Below are 17,972 nucleotides of genomic sequence, written 5' to 3' on the forward strand. Positions count from 1 at the left end.
GAAGTCTATAGCAAAACTTCTGTTGACTTCTGTTGATACCTTCTTCTTTAATTGCTGCCATGACTTTCCTGATCGGTGGCAGAGCAAAAAATTCCTTATGATATACAAAATGCCTGTTTTCAAACATTTTAGCCTTTAAATTTGAAGGTTAGATGAACTCCATAGAAAGTTTGACTTGGGTATGAAAGTTCTTACAGGGGGTCAAGCATGGTTTTTTGCAATTTTTAGGTGTTACCTAACATCATGTCTTCATTTGCTGGAAATACAAACCTTCTCTGTCTTGCTGATGATATAGAATAATATGAAATCTCGATAAAATGGGATTTTGAAAAAAAAAGTTAATATTTCCTTGCTTTGAAACCAAACCTTCTACTGAAGAAAAATAGTGAATTTCCAGGGAAAAGCAATGTTTGACAGGCATTTTCAATCACTTTTAGAGTCCTTGCATATGAATATATTAATAATTTAACTCTTGTGGTGCCACAGTAGCAGTTTTTTTTTGAACTCCTTCACAGGTGATGGATTACAAATAAATGTTCTTGATCCCTTGATGACTTAATGAGCTCTGAAGTGTATCATTGTGCAATAACACATGGCAAAAATGTGAAGATCAATTTAATGAATGTAAATCCTACATTCATTAAAATGATTTATTTGAAGCTGCGTTGTGCCTGTGCAGCAGGATGGTAAATGCATTCCTCCTGGTACAGGGCGTGTTAATGGCCCACAAGCCGATTGACTCTGTATCTCTTTCAGTTTGATGCTACCCTGGATGTTTTGTCATCAGCGATAGTTTTGTGGCGTTACAGCAACGCAGCTGCTGTACATTCTGCACACAGGGAGTACATGTAAGTACACTTAATTACTTTTGGCTTTGATAAAGGCCTGCAGAGCTTTTGCTGTCAAGCTATGATGTTACAGATTCCAGAGCTTTGGCAAAAAAAGTTTTGTCCTGTCAGCAAGAATTCATTCCTTGTGCCCATTTACTGCTTGCACCCAAACAGGCAGCCTGTACTTGGGCAGACCTCCCTGTGACTAGGATTTTCTTTTCAGTCAATACAGTAATTGTTAGGGCTTTGTTTTTTGTTGTTATTGTTGTTGTTGTTTGCTGTTTTTCTCCTTGCAGCATCTGTATCAGATGAACTGTATTTGCAGTCTGTAATGGATACGTAAATCTCTTATTTTGCATTTTTCTCCATTACTCTTACCATTCTTATCATATCCCTTTAAAATTGGTGTTTATATTATAACAAAAACCCTTAACAAAACTTGAATTCACATTGTGATGTTGAACCCCTTCTCTTTGAATGCAGATGACTTCAGCTGCTAGAGATATTATTAGAAGCTGAGGTTAACATCTGATAAGATCAAGCCTCTTTTAGTGTTATGATAGTAGGGTGACGTAGTTTACTTGTGCTGCTGTACAAAGAGAGGGAAATACACACAGAAATTTGCTTTTATTGTCGAACTACTGCGGTTTTAGTAAGAGTTTAACAATATTTGTACGTCTTCTTTATGGAAAAAGGTGTATGCTGGCAAAGGAGGAATATTTAATTATTGTTTTATGAATCCTATGGGGAAAAAAATCTTTAGTTTGCAGAGCAGCATTGATCACAATGGAGGTTGTATTCTGTGTCATTTCACTGTGTAGCATTTCTGCTGGCAATACGTGTGGTAGCTGAGAAGATCAGGTGGAGATTGGCTGGGGAATTATTCCAGCTAGTGCTTTTGCCTCCGACTCTATATTTATGGTACATCAAGATGGAAAACTGTATTGCATTTATCTGCCTTGTTTCTGTTCTGTGCTGCCACTGCAAGCAGTCCCCCATCTGGCTTGTTTGAAGATAATTCAACTATCCCCTGGAAAGGACTGCAATTAGGGGGGATAAGGTGTTCTTGTCCTGAAACATGCCTAATGAAGTCCCTTCCACAAAAGGTGATGCCTGATGAAACTGGCCTTTTATATGACCTATGGAATCAAGGAAAAATACACAGAGGGGACTATAACTTGTCTCCGTAGTCCTTTCCTAAAAACTAAGAAAACAGTGAGCAGTATTTTTAAATGCATTAACTCAGGCTCATGCAACAGCTTGCCAGTGCTGTGAATCCCTTTCTGGCAGGGTTCCATACAGAACGGTTGGGAATAAAAGGCCATAGAAGATTGATGTGGCATTGATTCATAAAAATAAATCCAGAAATGTGTGATTAAAATTAGTCTTCCTGCACAAATTTGGAGATCTTAACAGACATTTCCTGGGTATCTTGCTTTTGTGGGCGTCCACAGAGATTCCTGTCAACATTTAATTAACATATTTTTGAAATCTCCTTCTGCTGAGCTTTTTCAAGTGAACATTGTAAAGTAGTTTATAGAGAAAATAAATCCCAATACAAAAGAAGAATCAACATATCCCTATGGCTAAGCCAGCAAAGTGAACAAGCAAAGTGGCAAACATATTTTCCTGCTTTTTATGCTCATTTTTAATTGCTTTCATAGAATCCCTCTGCTTTACATAAAGCTAAATTAAGTCAATGAATTACTTGCCATGCCCTCTAGTTGAAGACAGCTAAGGTTACATGATGAGATCAGAACGGAGTGAAAGAATATTGCCATATGCTGGGAATATTAATCACTGCTTAGGCAGTCTGGTTATTGCTCAGTTTCTAGATTTGACAAGAGAATCATCATTGCATGGCCAAGCAAAGAGATGGCTGGATCTCTTAAGGCAGTTCCTACTGGGTCAGATTTTTAGGGGAAGCACATTTCTAATTTCGTGTTGTGTGTAATCAGCCTCTTGCCTGAAACCCCAAATGCAATTATTTTTTCCTCTATGCTGAGAAAATGTTGCATGGCTCCTCCTGGCTGCTTTCTTAACTTGTAAATAATTTGTGAATCACGTGCGCTATAACTACACCTGTTCTTTCACAGTCCTTGTTTTCTCTGTGCCAGTGCCTCAGTGGGAAAGTTTGCTTTAAGCCCCCCGGACGGTTTGGTCATAATTCCTGCAGGTGCTGCTGTCATGCTGTGCGTTATTCGTGTTTCTGTGTGCCTAGCCATGCTTTGCCTTAGTGGAGAAGCTACATGCCTGTGCAAAACTCAGCTTTTCGGTAAACACATTATTACTGTTTACCAGAGAAAGGTGTGCCACAGTGTGTGCAGTTTAGTTCTTTATCTATAGGTCTTTTATTCATTTAAATATTATATTTATGTGTATCCTAATGTACCTGAAAATAATCTGTATTCTTAAGTTCTTTACCAGGAGTCAAATGAAATTGCCAATAGATTACATGTTGCAAATGTATAAAAATTCATGTTTTATAATCTTGACAGCTGAAGATTGATCCAGAACCTGCTGAAATCAGTGGGAAGCCTTTCCTGGAAGGGCAAAGTTGGATCCAATCCTGTTAGACTTTGTGGAGAGAGGGCATCAACGTAGAATGAAAAACGAAAGCCCAGAAAAAGATACAGGGAATACAGCCTGACTCATGATATGTGATGAATTAAATGCTTACAATAAAATCCTAGGATAGAAAAGAACTGCGTAATCTTGCTAAGATGCAGCCATATGGAAGTGAGATGCAGCATTTTGTGAGCTGGTACGGGAAGGAGCAGTAGAAAAAGCGCTCGCTGTGCCAAGTGCTGTTAAGCTGAACTGATGCATTTCCATTTGACTTCAGGGGGCTGTAGTTTTGTAACTACCAAGAAAATTTGTCCTGCTGATTCATTTTTGCTAGTGTGTTTGATTCTTCTTTTCTGGGGCAAGAGGAGAACTTTCTTGGTGTACATGTGACTGAAGTTATACAACATACATCTTTGCTGATTCTCTTGGTAGTTCAGCTAGAGTAATCTCAAATATAACTCACCTTTGGGATTCACCCCACTTGAAAACTCCTTGCAATCGATGGCCTGAGGAGCTGAGGCTCACAGGCCTTTCAAGTATTTATTGATGGAGAATTTTTCATGAGAAGGTATATCTGGTTAGGTTCAAGTTCCAGCTTTAATTATGATGAAATATTTATGCTTTATTTTTAGATATACCAAGTGGCTTTGAAAATAGAGTGAATATTCACAAGGATCAGGTATAAGCCCCTGTAAGATTGTAAGGTGTATGAGATGCTGCTTGAGTCTGTCTAGCCGGCTCATTAATAGCATCTAGGAGTGGGGTGGACGTTTGGTATGCTTGTGACTGGTACTTTTGGGATAGTTTCTCACTCTCTTTCTGTTTTGGCAGTCAAATACAAGAGGGCAAAATCTCGCAATCAATTTGCTTTCCAGCGGGCCATAACCAGTGTACAAGTACTCTGGTGTATTCTGCCCTCCAGTTAATCTTTAGCAACACAATCGTTTCTTGGGTTGCTGAAGCAAACCTAAATTTTGTTGAAGGGAGAAATTCGTTGAAATTGATGTGGTAGCAGTGGTTTTTCATGTACATAAACTCAGTAAATAGCAGTAGATGCCATTTCTTAATAGAAGACTGAGTCATTAGGGACCTGGGAAATGTCTCATGCGAGGTTGAAATAGTAACTAGCTGTACAGCCAAAGGGCAGCTCTTTGATCAGGGAAACTCAGGGATGAAGGATTGGACTGGAGTGATGGAACTGAGGAGATGGTGAGAACCACCACTAAACAAGGAGACTGAGAAGCAGAATAACAAAGTTTGGGCACACAGCCTCGTGAAAAATCAGTAAAAGACGGAGCTTTTTATGTGTAGGTAGTTGGAAAAGGCTCAAAACTGTGAACAAAGGAAACATCTCCTGTTTGATTCCCGTCTGTTCAGGGAAACAGGACTTTGCTCTCCCTAAATTAATGCTGTTGGCAGCCTACTTGGGTCAAGCAGAAATGCTACTTTCTAGGTTATAAAGCAACAAACCTGCTAGATTACAGAGCTACAATTGCATTTCTCTGCAGTGCAGGGGCTGAGTATCTGCTTATGTCCTCAGGGTCCATTGCTCCTCGGATTTTTTGGGGGGGCTATTTTTTATTTTATTTTATTTTATTTTATTTTATTTTATTTTATTTTATTTTATTTTATTTTATTTTATTTTATTTTATTTTATTTTATTTTATTTTATTTTTGGGCTTGTGTGTTCGGTATTGCAGAAACTAACTGTGCAGCGTATTTAACATGGTGATTTGTGACAGTTGCAGCTGGTGTTTGTTATATATTATTTTGTTGATGGTGCCAGCTTAAATTCTGTGTTTCCCAAGAAGCAGTCTGTCAACATCTTTCTTAACCCAGTGCCAGAGTAAATAAGAAACCTTACTGTTAATGAGCATGCTGGATAAAGCTGAGAGCAAAATGCTCACATTTCTTTCACAGTTTTTTTGATTGTGTATGTCAGACTCCAGCTAGTCCCACCTTCATTACTGTAATAAGAAAATGAAGTTGTACGATGGGCAAATAATTGCTAATGAACTCATAGTGCTCTGTGTTGCCATGACATGATACGTAATGAATGCAGATGTGTCTTTTATTCTGATGTTGGTGAAACTGTCATCCAAAGCATAGGCTGGAGAATTAAAATAACAGGAATTAGATGGAGGCTGCTGCGTGTCAGACAAGGCTGCAGATATCTGTCACACCTCCACTGCTGCTGAGAAAGCTTTGCGCTGGGTGCAAATAGGCGTTCCTGTCTGCAATGGAGCAGCGTATTAGTCTGGAGTGCTTGTTCTCTGTGGCTAAGATGACACGTGGAAGAGTAGGTGGCTTAAATTATCTCCCTTCCTGTACCTGTTTTGCATATCTTTTCTCACTTTATGCTAGGTTTAAAAACAATGGATCAGAAACTGGGAAGGTCTTGCAGTCTTTCCAGCCTTGCTATTAGATGTTGTCTAAAAGCTTCGCCATGTGTCAGTAACTTAACTTTCATCTCTGTACATTATATCTCAGCTGTGGCAGCCAGATTTGAGACTGTCAGAGTGCTGGACTCATTGGCCAAGTGAAAAATGCCTGCCCTGAGGATTTGATTCTTAATAGGTTCTTAAATTATGGGGAGAATGAACCTGGGTTCTCATCTATTTTTACATTTTTTTCCAGAGAAGTGCATCTGTAAGAAATGCAAGAATGTCTGACTTAGTTGGAGCTACCTGTAGTAGTGCAGCTCCAGGTGCACTCATTATGTCTTATGTCATGGCAACACAGAGCAGCACGAGTTCATTAGGAATTATTTGCCCACTATGCGATTTAATTTTCTTATTACGGTAATAAAGGTAAGAATAGTCTGACACACTCAATCAAAAAATATCTCTAAGCAAGATATTTGACTGTTCCTCAGGGATGAAGTAAATAGGAAACCTGACTCATAATGGACATGCTAGATGCAACAATTAGAAAACCTCTCACATTTGTCCTTCACTACCCTACCCCCATGTTTAAGTAAGCTCACTGGTGAAGATGTACACCTGATTTCTCATCTGTGTGTGTTACACAACATATATGCACAGGCATGTATGTCAGAGAACTTCTCTAGAAATATGCTGTGTGGATATCCGTACACCTCAATTATCCACTGCGTATGGGTGTGTAATGAAGGGAAGGAGGAAGGAAGGGAGGGAGGAAGGGAAGAAAAAGAAGGAAAGAAGGAAAGAAGCAAGGAAGCAGGAAGGAAAAAAAGGATGTTCTGACCCTTTCCTAGGACTTTATGCACTAGATGTAAAATTTAGGGCTATGTGACAGTATGACAGGTAGATGGGGCAGGGCAGTAACTGGGCATGTAAATGCTGCAAATACTGCCAGGGACCAGTGGACGTTTTTTTCTAGGAGAAAGATACAGCTTTGAACAGTTTTTTTTTTTTTTTTTTTTTTTTTTAATAGTCATACATCTTCTTAGGCATGTGACCTTTGAAGAAGCCTAGTCAAGTGATCAGAAACCCTTAACAGTTGCTTAGTTACCTTCTCTCTGGAATTTAGAGTTAAATAAACAGCAATAATAAAACCATCTGTAAATGTCCGTGTAGTAAGTAGACATCCACCCTGAAAATACCTGAAGGAAGAGTCTTGCTGTAACGTTCCCTTTGTCGGCATGGGTATCTTATGGATACAGATTTTCTTTTTACATCTTCTTCTCCTGCTCTTTACTTTCTGGTGCATCACATTTTTGGAAGCCGGGGATGTCAGGGGTGAGAATGAAGTTGTATCGAGTGTATGTGTATGACATTTGGGCATGCAGTATGGGCATCATCATGTAACCTCCTTTTGCCCTCAGAGCTTAAAAGAGTTAGAAACTGCCCCTAATGGGAGGAAACAACTGTGGTACTGCCAGGTGAGATCTGCCTTGGCTTTCTTTTCCTTTGATTCACAAGAAGAGAGCATGCTGATCTGCAGTGTCACAGGGTATGTTCTCTCATGACACAAAATAAGCAAACAAAACAAAAAACTGAACTTTTTCAGTATTTGTACATTATTTAAATTGTCACGTGCAGATTGACTCCACTGTACTGGCTAGCCCTACTAAATGAGTGCTGTCAACGTAGGTAGTGTTGAATGAAAATAATCTTCTCAATGCAGACCCAACAGTATCAGCCACATCTGAAAGAACTGCGGATAATTTTGTCTATGCTGTACGTAAGAAAGAGATGCACAGATGGCAGAATCCACACCTGCCCACAGTTAAGGGCAAACCTCTGTGGCTGGAGGAAAAACTCTTTTGTGATGAGTGAAAGGAATAGCTAAGTGATCTGGAAAAACATCAAATGCACGGAGATTGCCTGCCATCTGCAAAGAGCTCAGAATTGAACTGCAGATCTTGTGCAGTCCTCAGCTCCTGTGAGTTGGTCCTCCTGTGGCACGTGTGTGTCTCTGCTACCTGGAGGAGCACAGAGCAGAGTTTGTAAAATAAGTGTTTGAATATTTACTTTATAAGAGGAGAATTATTATTTTTTTAATCACTGAAAATTTGTAAACCATTTTTCTTCTGAAATACTTAGTCTGCAAATGCTGCATCCAGGTACAGTGCTGGATATAAGTTTCAGAGGTCCTGCATTAGACTGATTTGCAAGGCTGCATCCTTTCTTCATGAATCTATTATCCCCTATTCAGGCAAAAAGTGAAGCAATCATAAACTTTGCTCTTATCCAGGCAGAAATGCATGTATGCATACATTTAGGCACACACACACACAAAATTCTCACACATAGAATTTATATTAAATACGAAATAGCAAATGTATATATTTATACATTCTAAAATCTGTTTCAAAAAGTGTGGCATCTGTAGACTTGGCAATGATTTTACTAGAGCTAGATCCAAAATCTATTTAGTTTATGAAAACCTCTCCTTTTACTTCAGTAGTAGTTGATTAGGTGGTATTTGTGGTTATTGCCTAGTATGCACACACATACGTACTATGTAAAATATAATGTTCTGTGCTGCAATTTGATAATCCCCCTAAAAATGAGTATTACAGAAATTCTCAGAAGGCTTTAATTTCCAGCTTCAGAGGACGGACAGGATCTTCGCTCACCTGCTATGTGGCTACCGAGACCAGGAGCTCTTCATGAGTTCTGATGGAGGTTGAAAGGCAGGCATGCCCTAAGTGCAATCGTACAGTCCATACAGACCAGAAACTACAAAGCTGGTCCTAAGAGTTTTCAAAATCTCTGAGTTGCAGAGAAGTCTTTTAACCTAAAAGCAGATATTTAAGATACCATTTAAGATACAAGCAGATGTTTGCAGATATATAATACCTAGAGAATCAAATTATTTGTGGAAATGATGTCTCATTTCAGCTGCATGATTTTAAAGGATGTTAATACCCTGTTCTGCAGCAACTAGTTGCCTTTGTGAGGGTAATAGAAAGTTCTAGAAGACATTTTCTACATGAAATGGATCCCTAGCGTGGCTAACCTGGGTGTCAGATATAAACAACATCTTCCTGCATGTTGTGGAAGGAGAGGTTAGGCCATGTGATAACACTGTATATGTTTTAATATAATAAGTGAGGAAAGTGCTTTCAATGATAGTTTGGAATATGACTTGAAGCCCCTTTGGGTTGTAATTTGGTGATTTTTTTATTTTTATTTTTATTTTTATTTTTATTTTTTTTTTTTTTTTGTGGTGAGGAAAAGGAGTAGGTGTAATGCTGCTGATCTGGATTCTGGCAGTTGGAGGTGGATTGGGACATGTGCAGTGAACATCGAGCTTACTTTGTTCCTGTGCATTTTGAAGCGACTCTCTTCACCCAGCAACAGGCAGGTGTAAAGACAGAACAGCTGTGATTATGTACAGCTTGGTGTCCAAGCCTTCATCAGTAACTAAACCTGATAACAAATAAGCCACACCACAAACATAAACAACCAGTACAACTGTCTGACTGGGTACAAAGAAGCTTAATATCTAGCAGCAGAGTATGATGAAGAAGCAGGAACCTCCCTTGTCTCCCCTGATGTCTGTAAACCAAAATGAGCACTTTTAGCACCTTCTCTCTAAAATGTCCTATGACTTCTTCCATTACCTGTTCTTTGTCCACCACCTTTTCTGACTTTGGCTTCTCTACTCTGCTGTACACCGTTCCCACCAGCCAGAAGCCACTGGTTTGCCCCCACAGAATAGCTTGTTGGTGACCAAGGGATTGGGTTTGTTCCTCTGAGTTCTCCCCCTTGGAGTATCAACATTCAGTTTTGCCTACACTTACATCTTAGTCTGCCTGTGAGTGGAACTACATACTTGGCTACTGTCATCAGACTATAAGAGCTGTCGTAATACAAATATTAAATGAAAGTAGCCTCGCTCTGTTGAAGCAGGCAGACTGCCTCTCATCTAGAAGTGTGGTGCAGGCTATTGCCAGCTCCAAGTTACTGCCTTGCAGTGTTGTGCCATATGACTTCCCCTGAATAATTGCATACATGATGCTCATGCTGTCACCCACTAATATTAAAGTCCTTTCAAATCGCATGGAAACAGGAATTAGCACATTTCTGGTCTTTATTAAATTAATTAGTTTTATCATTTTAATTTTGTTTCTTGCTTAAACTCCAGAGGATTCATTAGTGGGTTTATTCAGAGATTAAATCACATATCCATCACAAAACTGATTTGTTCAGCTTTGCTGAAAAGTCTCATATTACTCATGGGTTTAGAAATCATATTGCACTTATTGGCCTGCAGCATCACATTTTAATGGTAACTTACAATTCCTTGCAAAGTTTCATGCTACCTCTTCATTCCAGCAGTGAAAACAGCCTGTAGAGACTGTAAGATTGCCTTTTCTGTGGTCTATTAGTGCTAGAAGACCTTGAAAGAACCTTCAGAGATAAATGTTTTGTGGGTAAAGATCCGTGGGATCATAGGATAATTCAGGTTGGAAGGGCCCTTTGAAGATCTGTAGCCCAACCTCCTGCTCAAAGCAGTCAGTCTGTGGTCAGAACAGGTTGCCCAGAGCTTTATCCAGGAGGCTCTTGAAAACTTCCAAGGATGGGGGCTGCACAATCTCGATGGGCAATCAGTTCTCGGGGTGGAAAGTCCATTTCTTGTAGAGAAATACATCACGGTAAGGTTCTTAACAACCCAAAAGTCCAGAATTAAACTAAATTACAGTTAGCCATCTCTACCTGCAGGCTAAGGAAAGTTTGGGGCCTAATTCAGCCACAGGATGTATGTTTTCACTAAGAACACCCGGGGCTTTTACGTATTAGTACCACAAGCTGAGACCAAAAAGTGCAGGTACGTAAACTATTGATACAGCCTGGTGAAACTCGGTATTACCCGGGAAGAGAAAAGTGAGGAGGGAGAGCAATAAAATCGAACTTGTGGATATTGGAGGAAGCACACTCATGTGGGAAAAAGGTAAATTGAATGAGTGAATGAAATATGGATAAACTGAACGCATATTATACAGTGTAAAGTAATCCAGGCTATGAGAGTTAAGGAGGGTCCAGGAATGATTGAACACAACTGACCAAAACCACTTTGGGATTGCTTTGTGGTGAAACTGGGAATCTGCACTAGCACCTAATGCAATGAAATGAGCTACCGCTATATGCACCTCTGTTGTCAGAGAGATTCACTCCACTAGAAGTTGTGTTGTAATGGGAAAGTTTAACTTCCAGATTCAGCCTAGTAAAAATGTCACGGGGATGTGCAGATGTGGGTTAGAGCTGAGCCAGTCTGAAATCATAGAGTCTTTTACTGCAGGTGTTGATTTGTGATTCCTGGTCCTCACAAACTACACCTTTGAAATCCTCAGCAAAAAATAATACCTGCAGATAGTTTGTTTTCTGCTCAAGATATTACTGTAGCTGTATTACCAGTAGAACTGAAAGCTTTTAAAAACCTGAATACAGCTTTGCATTGAAGTCCTGTTTCGCTCTGATTCAGTATGCAGTGCCAGAGAACCAAAATAGCAAGATATTTAGTGACAGATATAATTGCTAAATGAGGAGGGAGGCCAGGTTTTTAATATTGCATTTTAGATGTATCAAGTTAGCAGAACTGGGAAGTAATTAGACTGCTACTGGCAATCTTGTATTATCCCACATGGTGTCATCACATTGCAGGGACTATTTTAATGAATTTGAAGTGTGCTGGTAAAATTGGTTCCAGGATGTAACAGACAAACTACCAGGTACGTGAGAATCTTTTTCCTCTCTACTGCCCCAAAACAACAGTAGCTGTGAGCTGCTAAGAGAAGGCTAGCACATATTTGCAGGTTGTGTTCACATGCATCCTTAATTTTTTTCTGAATCCTTAATTCTGCTGCACCGCCTCTGCTGCATATTAGAGCAGATTGACTTGAGAGGAGTAATTACCAAGAGCTTCATTACGGACCCTTGCTGGTACTGTGTCGCTGTATTCCATTTGCCAGAAAGATAGAAGGATGATAATTAAGAAGCAAAGCACCTTCCAGTGGGTATTTTATAGCAGTGAATTGATATGAGGGGACCTCTGCTGTCAGTCATCCTTGTGTAGCTTAATAAAGATCCCTTCTGAGGTAATACATAGCAGAGCTTGTTTCTGGGGGTGTATTCATAACTTTTCAATTGTATTTATCTATTTATTTATTTTTCTTTCCAAATTGTTACAGAACATGTAGCTGAGTGTCTAAATCTGCAATCTTAATTCAGTTTGGCTGCTGCTTACACAGAAGAGCAAGTAATGGGCTGACTCTTGTAATGAGTAATCAGTGTGGCAAGAGCCGTACAAGAGGTAAAATTGTTCTATTACATTGAAAAATAATCACCATTGAAATCTGAGTGAGATTGGACTTCAGTTCCAAGACTGAAATATCACAGGATTTTGCTCTTATCACTACCTGTAAGGAACCCTAACAAATGATTCCAAATGCAAGACAGAATGAAAGAGAAATCTGTGAATTAGTAGGCTATTTTGCTGCTGTGTCTGCTAGATGCAAATGTATTGAATAGTTAGACTTTTTTTTTTTTTTTTTTTTTTCCCAAATTAAATCTGTGGCAAGAACGAAAAACAAAACAAAACAAAAAGATAACTAGATAACTTATTAATAGCAGCCTGAAAATACAGTTTGTGGAGTTGGAACCCCCTGAATCTCAGTCCTTTTCATAGCTACTTGCTTAAAATCCGTTAACGTATGCAAAATAACAAACTGTTGATTAAGGGAAAGACTATCAGCTGCCTGCTTTGATGGATTTCCTCTTCTGCTTTCCTTTTGAGTTATGAGACTTTGTCCTCAAAATGAAGAATTTTGTCTATTTGAGCTCCACGGGGGGAATGTGCTATGGCAGATGAGGTGGCAGCAGTATGTTGTGAAATACAATTACAGTTATCCTCATAGTGATTGGTTTAAGTGGAAATATCCAGGACTGGTGTAAATCAAAATGGGTATTTATAGGGCTGTATAAATATACATGGGTTGTGTCTGAGTTGTTGTACTGCTACTGTAGTGGGTTGTAGCACTGCTTTCAGAAAAAGGTCTTTGGGAAATGGTCAGGTTGTAGTGCACCCAGAACCAAGTTTTACTTCGAGACAGGGGTTTAATTATTAGAATTCAGACATAATCAAATTTCTGAATTCCACTACGAGTAGACTAAGAATAATCAAAGCTTGAAAGCCATATAAATTCTTTTTAAAGTCCAAATAGTTTCATATTTAATGCTCAAGGCAGTGGTATGACTGATTTAACAGTTTCATCTGTGACAAAGTTAGATTGAAAAGCTGACAAAATTTATGAGTTCATTTTTTAATGTAATGAATTATACTTTATATTGTCTTCTGGCTTCTTGTATAGAAATACGGCATCAAAAATGCATCAAGAAATATCTTCTGCAGATCACCATATGTTACCAATTCCTACAGCAGACTAAAGAAGACCTTATGGTTTCACTGTTAGAATTGTAGTATTAAATTCTTTCTACTTAGTATGCAAATTTAATTACTCTTACCTTCCCAGTGCTGTTGCACTAAGAAAAAACCTTTGGATGTTTGAGCTGTAGTTGTCCTAAAAGTTGGTTATTGCTTGCATATCAGAGAGGTGCCCTCACCTTGTCCTTTCTGAATTAGTCTCTGGTTCTTTATATTCTGCACTCCAAACAATTCCAGAAAGCTCATTGTTTCTGGAAATCCAATCATCATTTTCCATTAGGTTTTAAAATGTTTTGACTAAATTCTCTCTGCTCCTCTTTCTGTTTAGAAGCCATTAAAGTAATACATTACACGGAAATGAAGGAAATTTCAGATTCATGCATTCTTCATTAGACCTTTTCTGTAGCCTGCCAAACCTGTAGTGATTGATTATTTTGCATTATAGATACATCATATCTCTGATGATGTAGTAAATAGTGGGAAGATCATATTTTATCTTAGTTAGAAATGGCCGTAAATTAGTACTTAAAAAAAAATCTACTTATGTTTCTTTTTAAGTAAGAGTAGGATATTCACGTAAATTTGAAGAACAGATTTCTTTGATAGATAATGGTGAATTTTGCAGACAATGCACTCATTATTTTCTGTTTCTATTTAATATGGTACTTGTAATGTTTCAGATTTTTAAGATCAAGTAGGGAGATGCTTTGTCTGAGGAGTGTTTTTTGACGCTATGGTGATCTCAAGCCAGTGGTATCTGGAAAATCAGATACCAGTCAAACCTCACTTTTATCTAACTACTCTTTCATTAATTTTTACAGTCACTTCTAAGTGAACTTGTTTAGAAATGCCATTTGGCTCATCCAATTTAATTGAATGTTATTAATGAAATTGCATTTACCTACAACCTTGGCACTAACACCCTTCATGTGCAGCTGGAAATATTTCATTTGGTTACAAAGCAGTTGAATAATTGTTAGCAGATGAAAGTTAGCAGGCTTCTATTAAAGTTTTTGTTGTCTAATGGCTTGAAAAGAAAGCAAGGTTGTACTAATCATTTACAATTTTTCATTATTTACTACAGTTAAAATTTCAAATTAATTTTGGTTTCTTATTCTGCATTTTTATTTGTGTTTTGCATAGTTTGCAGTCTAGATAGAAATTATTTTTCTGGCTAATGAGATTGAAAGAAGCTACTTCAGTAGGCTCAGTAGTAATGCGGTGTTTTGCTCTAGTGGTTTTGCAGATGAATTGATACACTCAAGAGGACAAGAAACATGTATTTTAGCACTTAAAGTACTATGCCATTGCTCATGAATTTTGCATGGCTGTGGATTCCAAAAGCCAGAATGTAAAGGAGATGCTAGGCTTGCTAAATATGATGTCTGAATGCTGATTCAAGCCTCAGACTGCATTTCTCTCTGCTATTAATACTCGTGTCACTGTTATTAATGTATTTCTTTTTTCTTTCTTCTTTTAGCTATTTCTGGCTAAGTAGGTATATGGGATTTCTTTTGACACAGTAAAACCGATCTGGAGAATAAGATAAGCAGCTCAAGATTGCTGAAGTCATGGTTTGTCTGCTGGCAATAGCAAAGATGCAAAATGTTTGCTGTTAGGCTTGTGGTGGGAGAGTTTACAGAGATCAGGGTAAGCACAAACAGTCCAACAGGAGTGAGAACCAAGTCAGGCAATGGCCAGGGCAAGTGCTGATTCCCTGGACACATTAAACTTGTGCCAGCTAGTCTGCTGTTTGCTTGCCTGTCTTCCTCAGAGGATGTGTACAGGGAGTAGGAGATGTGCCAAGGGAAGGTGATGATGTTTCACTGTCTTCTCTTGCCCATTCCCTTGGCGTTAAACAATATTGGCACAAAGAAGTTTAATCCATTCTTTCCAGCTGATGAATCTGTGGTTGTGTTGGTTTAAGCCTGCTGGGAATGACAGAAAAGTTTTTCTTTCCATGTTGCTTTCAGATGAAACGTCAGCAATTCTTGCATGAAGTGTATGTATCTTATTTCTGCCTGTCACTGGCTCAGCAAGTGAAGGATTTAATTAATAAACTTTGTAGGTTACAACAGTGCTAAATATTACAGTAGTAGTAAAAGGCGGTACTGGAAATTTTTGAGTTGGACAAAACTAGGTCAAGAGGCTCTGGACAGATGTCTGCAGTGATCCATTTGGACAGGGTGAAACTGCAAATCTCTGAAGGAACCAACTGCAGAACTGGTATCTGCTTGCAAATGCACCATAGAAAACCGAAAGCCCTCTGATTTTTTATTTTGCTCATTCTTTTTGGGAAATGAACTTTCCTCCCAGCCTTTTGACTATTTAATGATCACTGCAGGATTTCAGGGAATCCATTCTGCAAGTTTCTTTCTCTGCCACAGGTTGTGGACCAAATTTTTGTTCTCCTGTTGGAATCTAGGGGCTGGAATCTAGGGTATCTCTGGGGTAACAGGGCTGTCTCTAAACTTTTCTTCAGGCTTTTTACAGCACATCAAGTTGGACAAGACTGAGGGCTGTGCTGCAGTTTATTGCAAAGACTATAAGGAGCCGAGCATCTCCTAAAATAGATGGAGCAGAGCTGTGCCTACCTGAGACGCTACCTTGTTGAGCATACTACCCCGGTGCTGGGAAGGATGCTGGCCTCTGTTATCTGTGCTCCTCTGTGTGAGGGCAGCCTCTTTACTGAGATCTCACCCACAGGATTACGTGGATTATCCACGGTGTGGTTCTGTGTTCCTTGTGTTAGGGAATTAAATGACCAGCTCCTCCAGCTCCTCGCCCGCGCCACTGCTGCAGCTGCATCTTCTGTCGTAGGCACAGCAGTACCAGTCCAACTGCAGTCCCCAGATTGAGCTTGATGTGAACATTGCTTGTGCTGCCAACCACCAGATGGCCTGATGTCTGAATTGGTAAAAATAGTAGCATGCTACTGGAATAATTATAGCACCCGTAGACCGAGCTAACAGATAGGTACCAAGCGATGAATACCACAGAAAGGAAATAGAACTTCTGGGGGAAAAAAAATGTACATGTAGAAATCAATTCTTAAATATTTAATGCTTCAAACAGTAAAATTGCTCTTACTGTGTATCTGTTTATGGTATTTTGCTATTTTCTAATAGAATTGTATATGAAGAGCTACTTGTGGAGTTATGGATATATCAATACTGTAGTAGACTGGCTGTTATTGTTTGTGTAGAGAAAATCAAAGCCTTAAATCCTGTAGTATTTCTAAGCAAGAGGAACTCCATCTCAAAGTGGTATTAGTCTATGTTTGAACAAAACAAAGAATTTTCTTTTTGACTGGGAACTTCTGGGTCTGCATTACCTGCTTTATAAGTCCTTTATTGTGCCTGTGTCCCATCCAAAACAATATTCTGTTACTTTGTTGTCTCTTTGATGGCCTAGTTGTGTGCTTTTTCTAAAACCAGATTGTGGGGCAGGATCAAAAAGTCTAATTCCACACAGCACCTAATTTGGTGAGGCTCTGTTCCTTTCTTCTGACATTTAGTACTGAGAGACCCCTGGACAGCCTGTGAAGCAATCCCAGTGACTTAACCTGCTGGATTTTTTTAATACTTGTGTTTAATTAAATAATTTATTTATGGAGATTTGGGGAGGAAACAGAGGTTTCACATTCTGTTGCACTACTTTTACCAATCATCTTCCCTAGTTTGGTAAAGAGGATGAAGTTCCCTTGCTTATTTCTAATGCCAAACAAAACAACAACAAAAAAAACGAATGGAGAAGCAGACCTAACAGACCTCTAGAGGACTGCGTGGTAAGTCATCAGGAGCAGAAGAGGCATGTTTTTCTGCCTCACTCATACTCTGAAACATCATCTGGTCTACCCTGTCTTCTCACATACAATCCAAGTTTGAAGAACTGGGAAGGATCCAGATGCCTCTTTTTTTGAGAAATGTTTTTTTTTTTTTTTTCCCCTCTTCTTTGATCCAAGTCTCTGTCTTTAACTACATAAGATTTTTTATAATTAAAATTTAGTTGTGTGTTACCCACCAGCAGAAGGAGAGTTGAAAACTCCAAATATATTCTTCGCAAATTTTTAACCATTTTTTTTTCTCCACAGAGCTTGTGTTATCTTGGGTGTCATATTCCTCCTATCATCTATATGTATTGTGATCAAAGCCATCCACGATCTAGCGAAGAAGGTGCTTCCAGAAGTGGTAAGGTGATTCATGTTCTTTAAAATGTTCTCTTTACACTGCCAGTGAAACTGAGAAAGGCCAACGTCTCCTTTTATCAAGCCTTGTTGAACTTGTTGAAGCTGTGGCAGCTGCAGATCCTGCCTGGCTGCACATACAGGTCCTGGTCTTCAAGCAGTATTTTTTTCTTATGTGATGGAGTCTGGACTTTATAGGTTTTTACAGGCTTGACTCCATCTTCTCTCCTTCATATTTACCTTTACAGGCCAAATCTTTTGCAGCATAATCACTTAAAACTTTTATACAGGTTTTTATACAGGAATAGAAGTTCACTTAAAATGAGGCAGTCTCTTGGGGCTTAAAGAAAGTGGTAGAATTTTAAGAGGAGAATCTTTCCACAGTTTAGTACTCCAATAGCTTCAGTATTTTATTTTTAATGTGGAAAAATGTATTTTGGGATTCTATTTTTTTGTTTTCCAGCTCTTGCCTCCAATTCCAGAGCCATGTACAAGTAGCAAGAATGAAACAGGTG

At 38.8% G+C, this 17,972-nt stretch overlaps 1 protein-coding gene across 1 annotated transcript in view; it reads left to right on the top strand.

Annotated features, from left to right (window-relative positions):
* TMEM163 (transmembrane protein 163) overlaps positions 1 to 17,972 on the top strand; it is a gene marked incomplete at both ends in the record, with an annotated part of 94,282 nt that overhangs the window by 58,460 nt on the left and 17,850 nt on the right. Inside the window, 2 exons of the mRNA XM_084289004.1 lie at positions 757 to 848; positions 17,365 to 17,461. Of these exons, the coding sequence (XP_084145130.1) occupies positions 757 to 848; positions 17,365 to 17,461 (189 nt within the window). The remainder of the gene's footprint in view (positions 1 to 756; positions 849 to 17,364; positions 17,462 to 17,972) is intronic.

Source organism: Netta rufina (assembly GCF_964035555.1).
Source record: "Netta rufina genome assembly, chromosome: 6".
In the NCBI taxonomy this organism is placed as follows: Eukaryota; Metazoa; Chordata; class Aves; order Anseriformes; family Anatidae; genus Netta; species Netta rufina.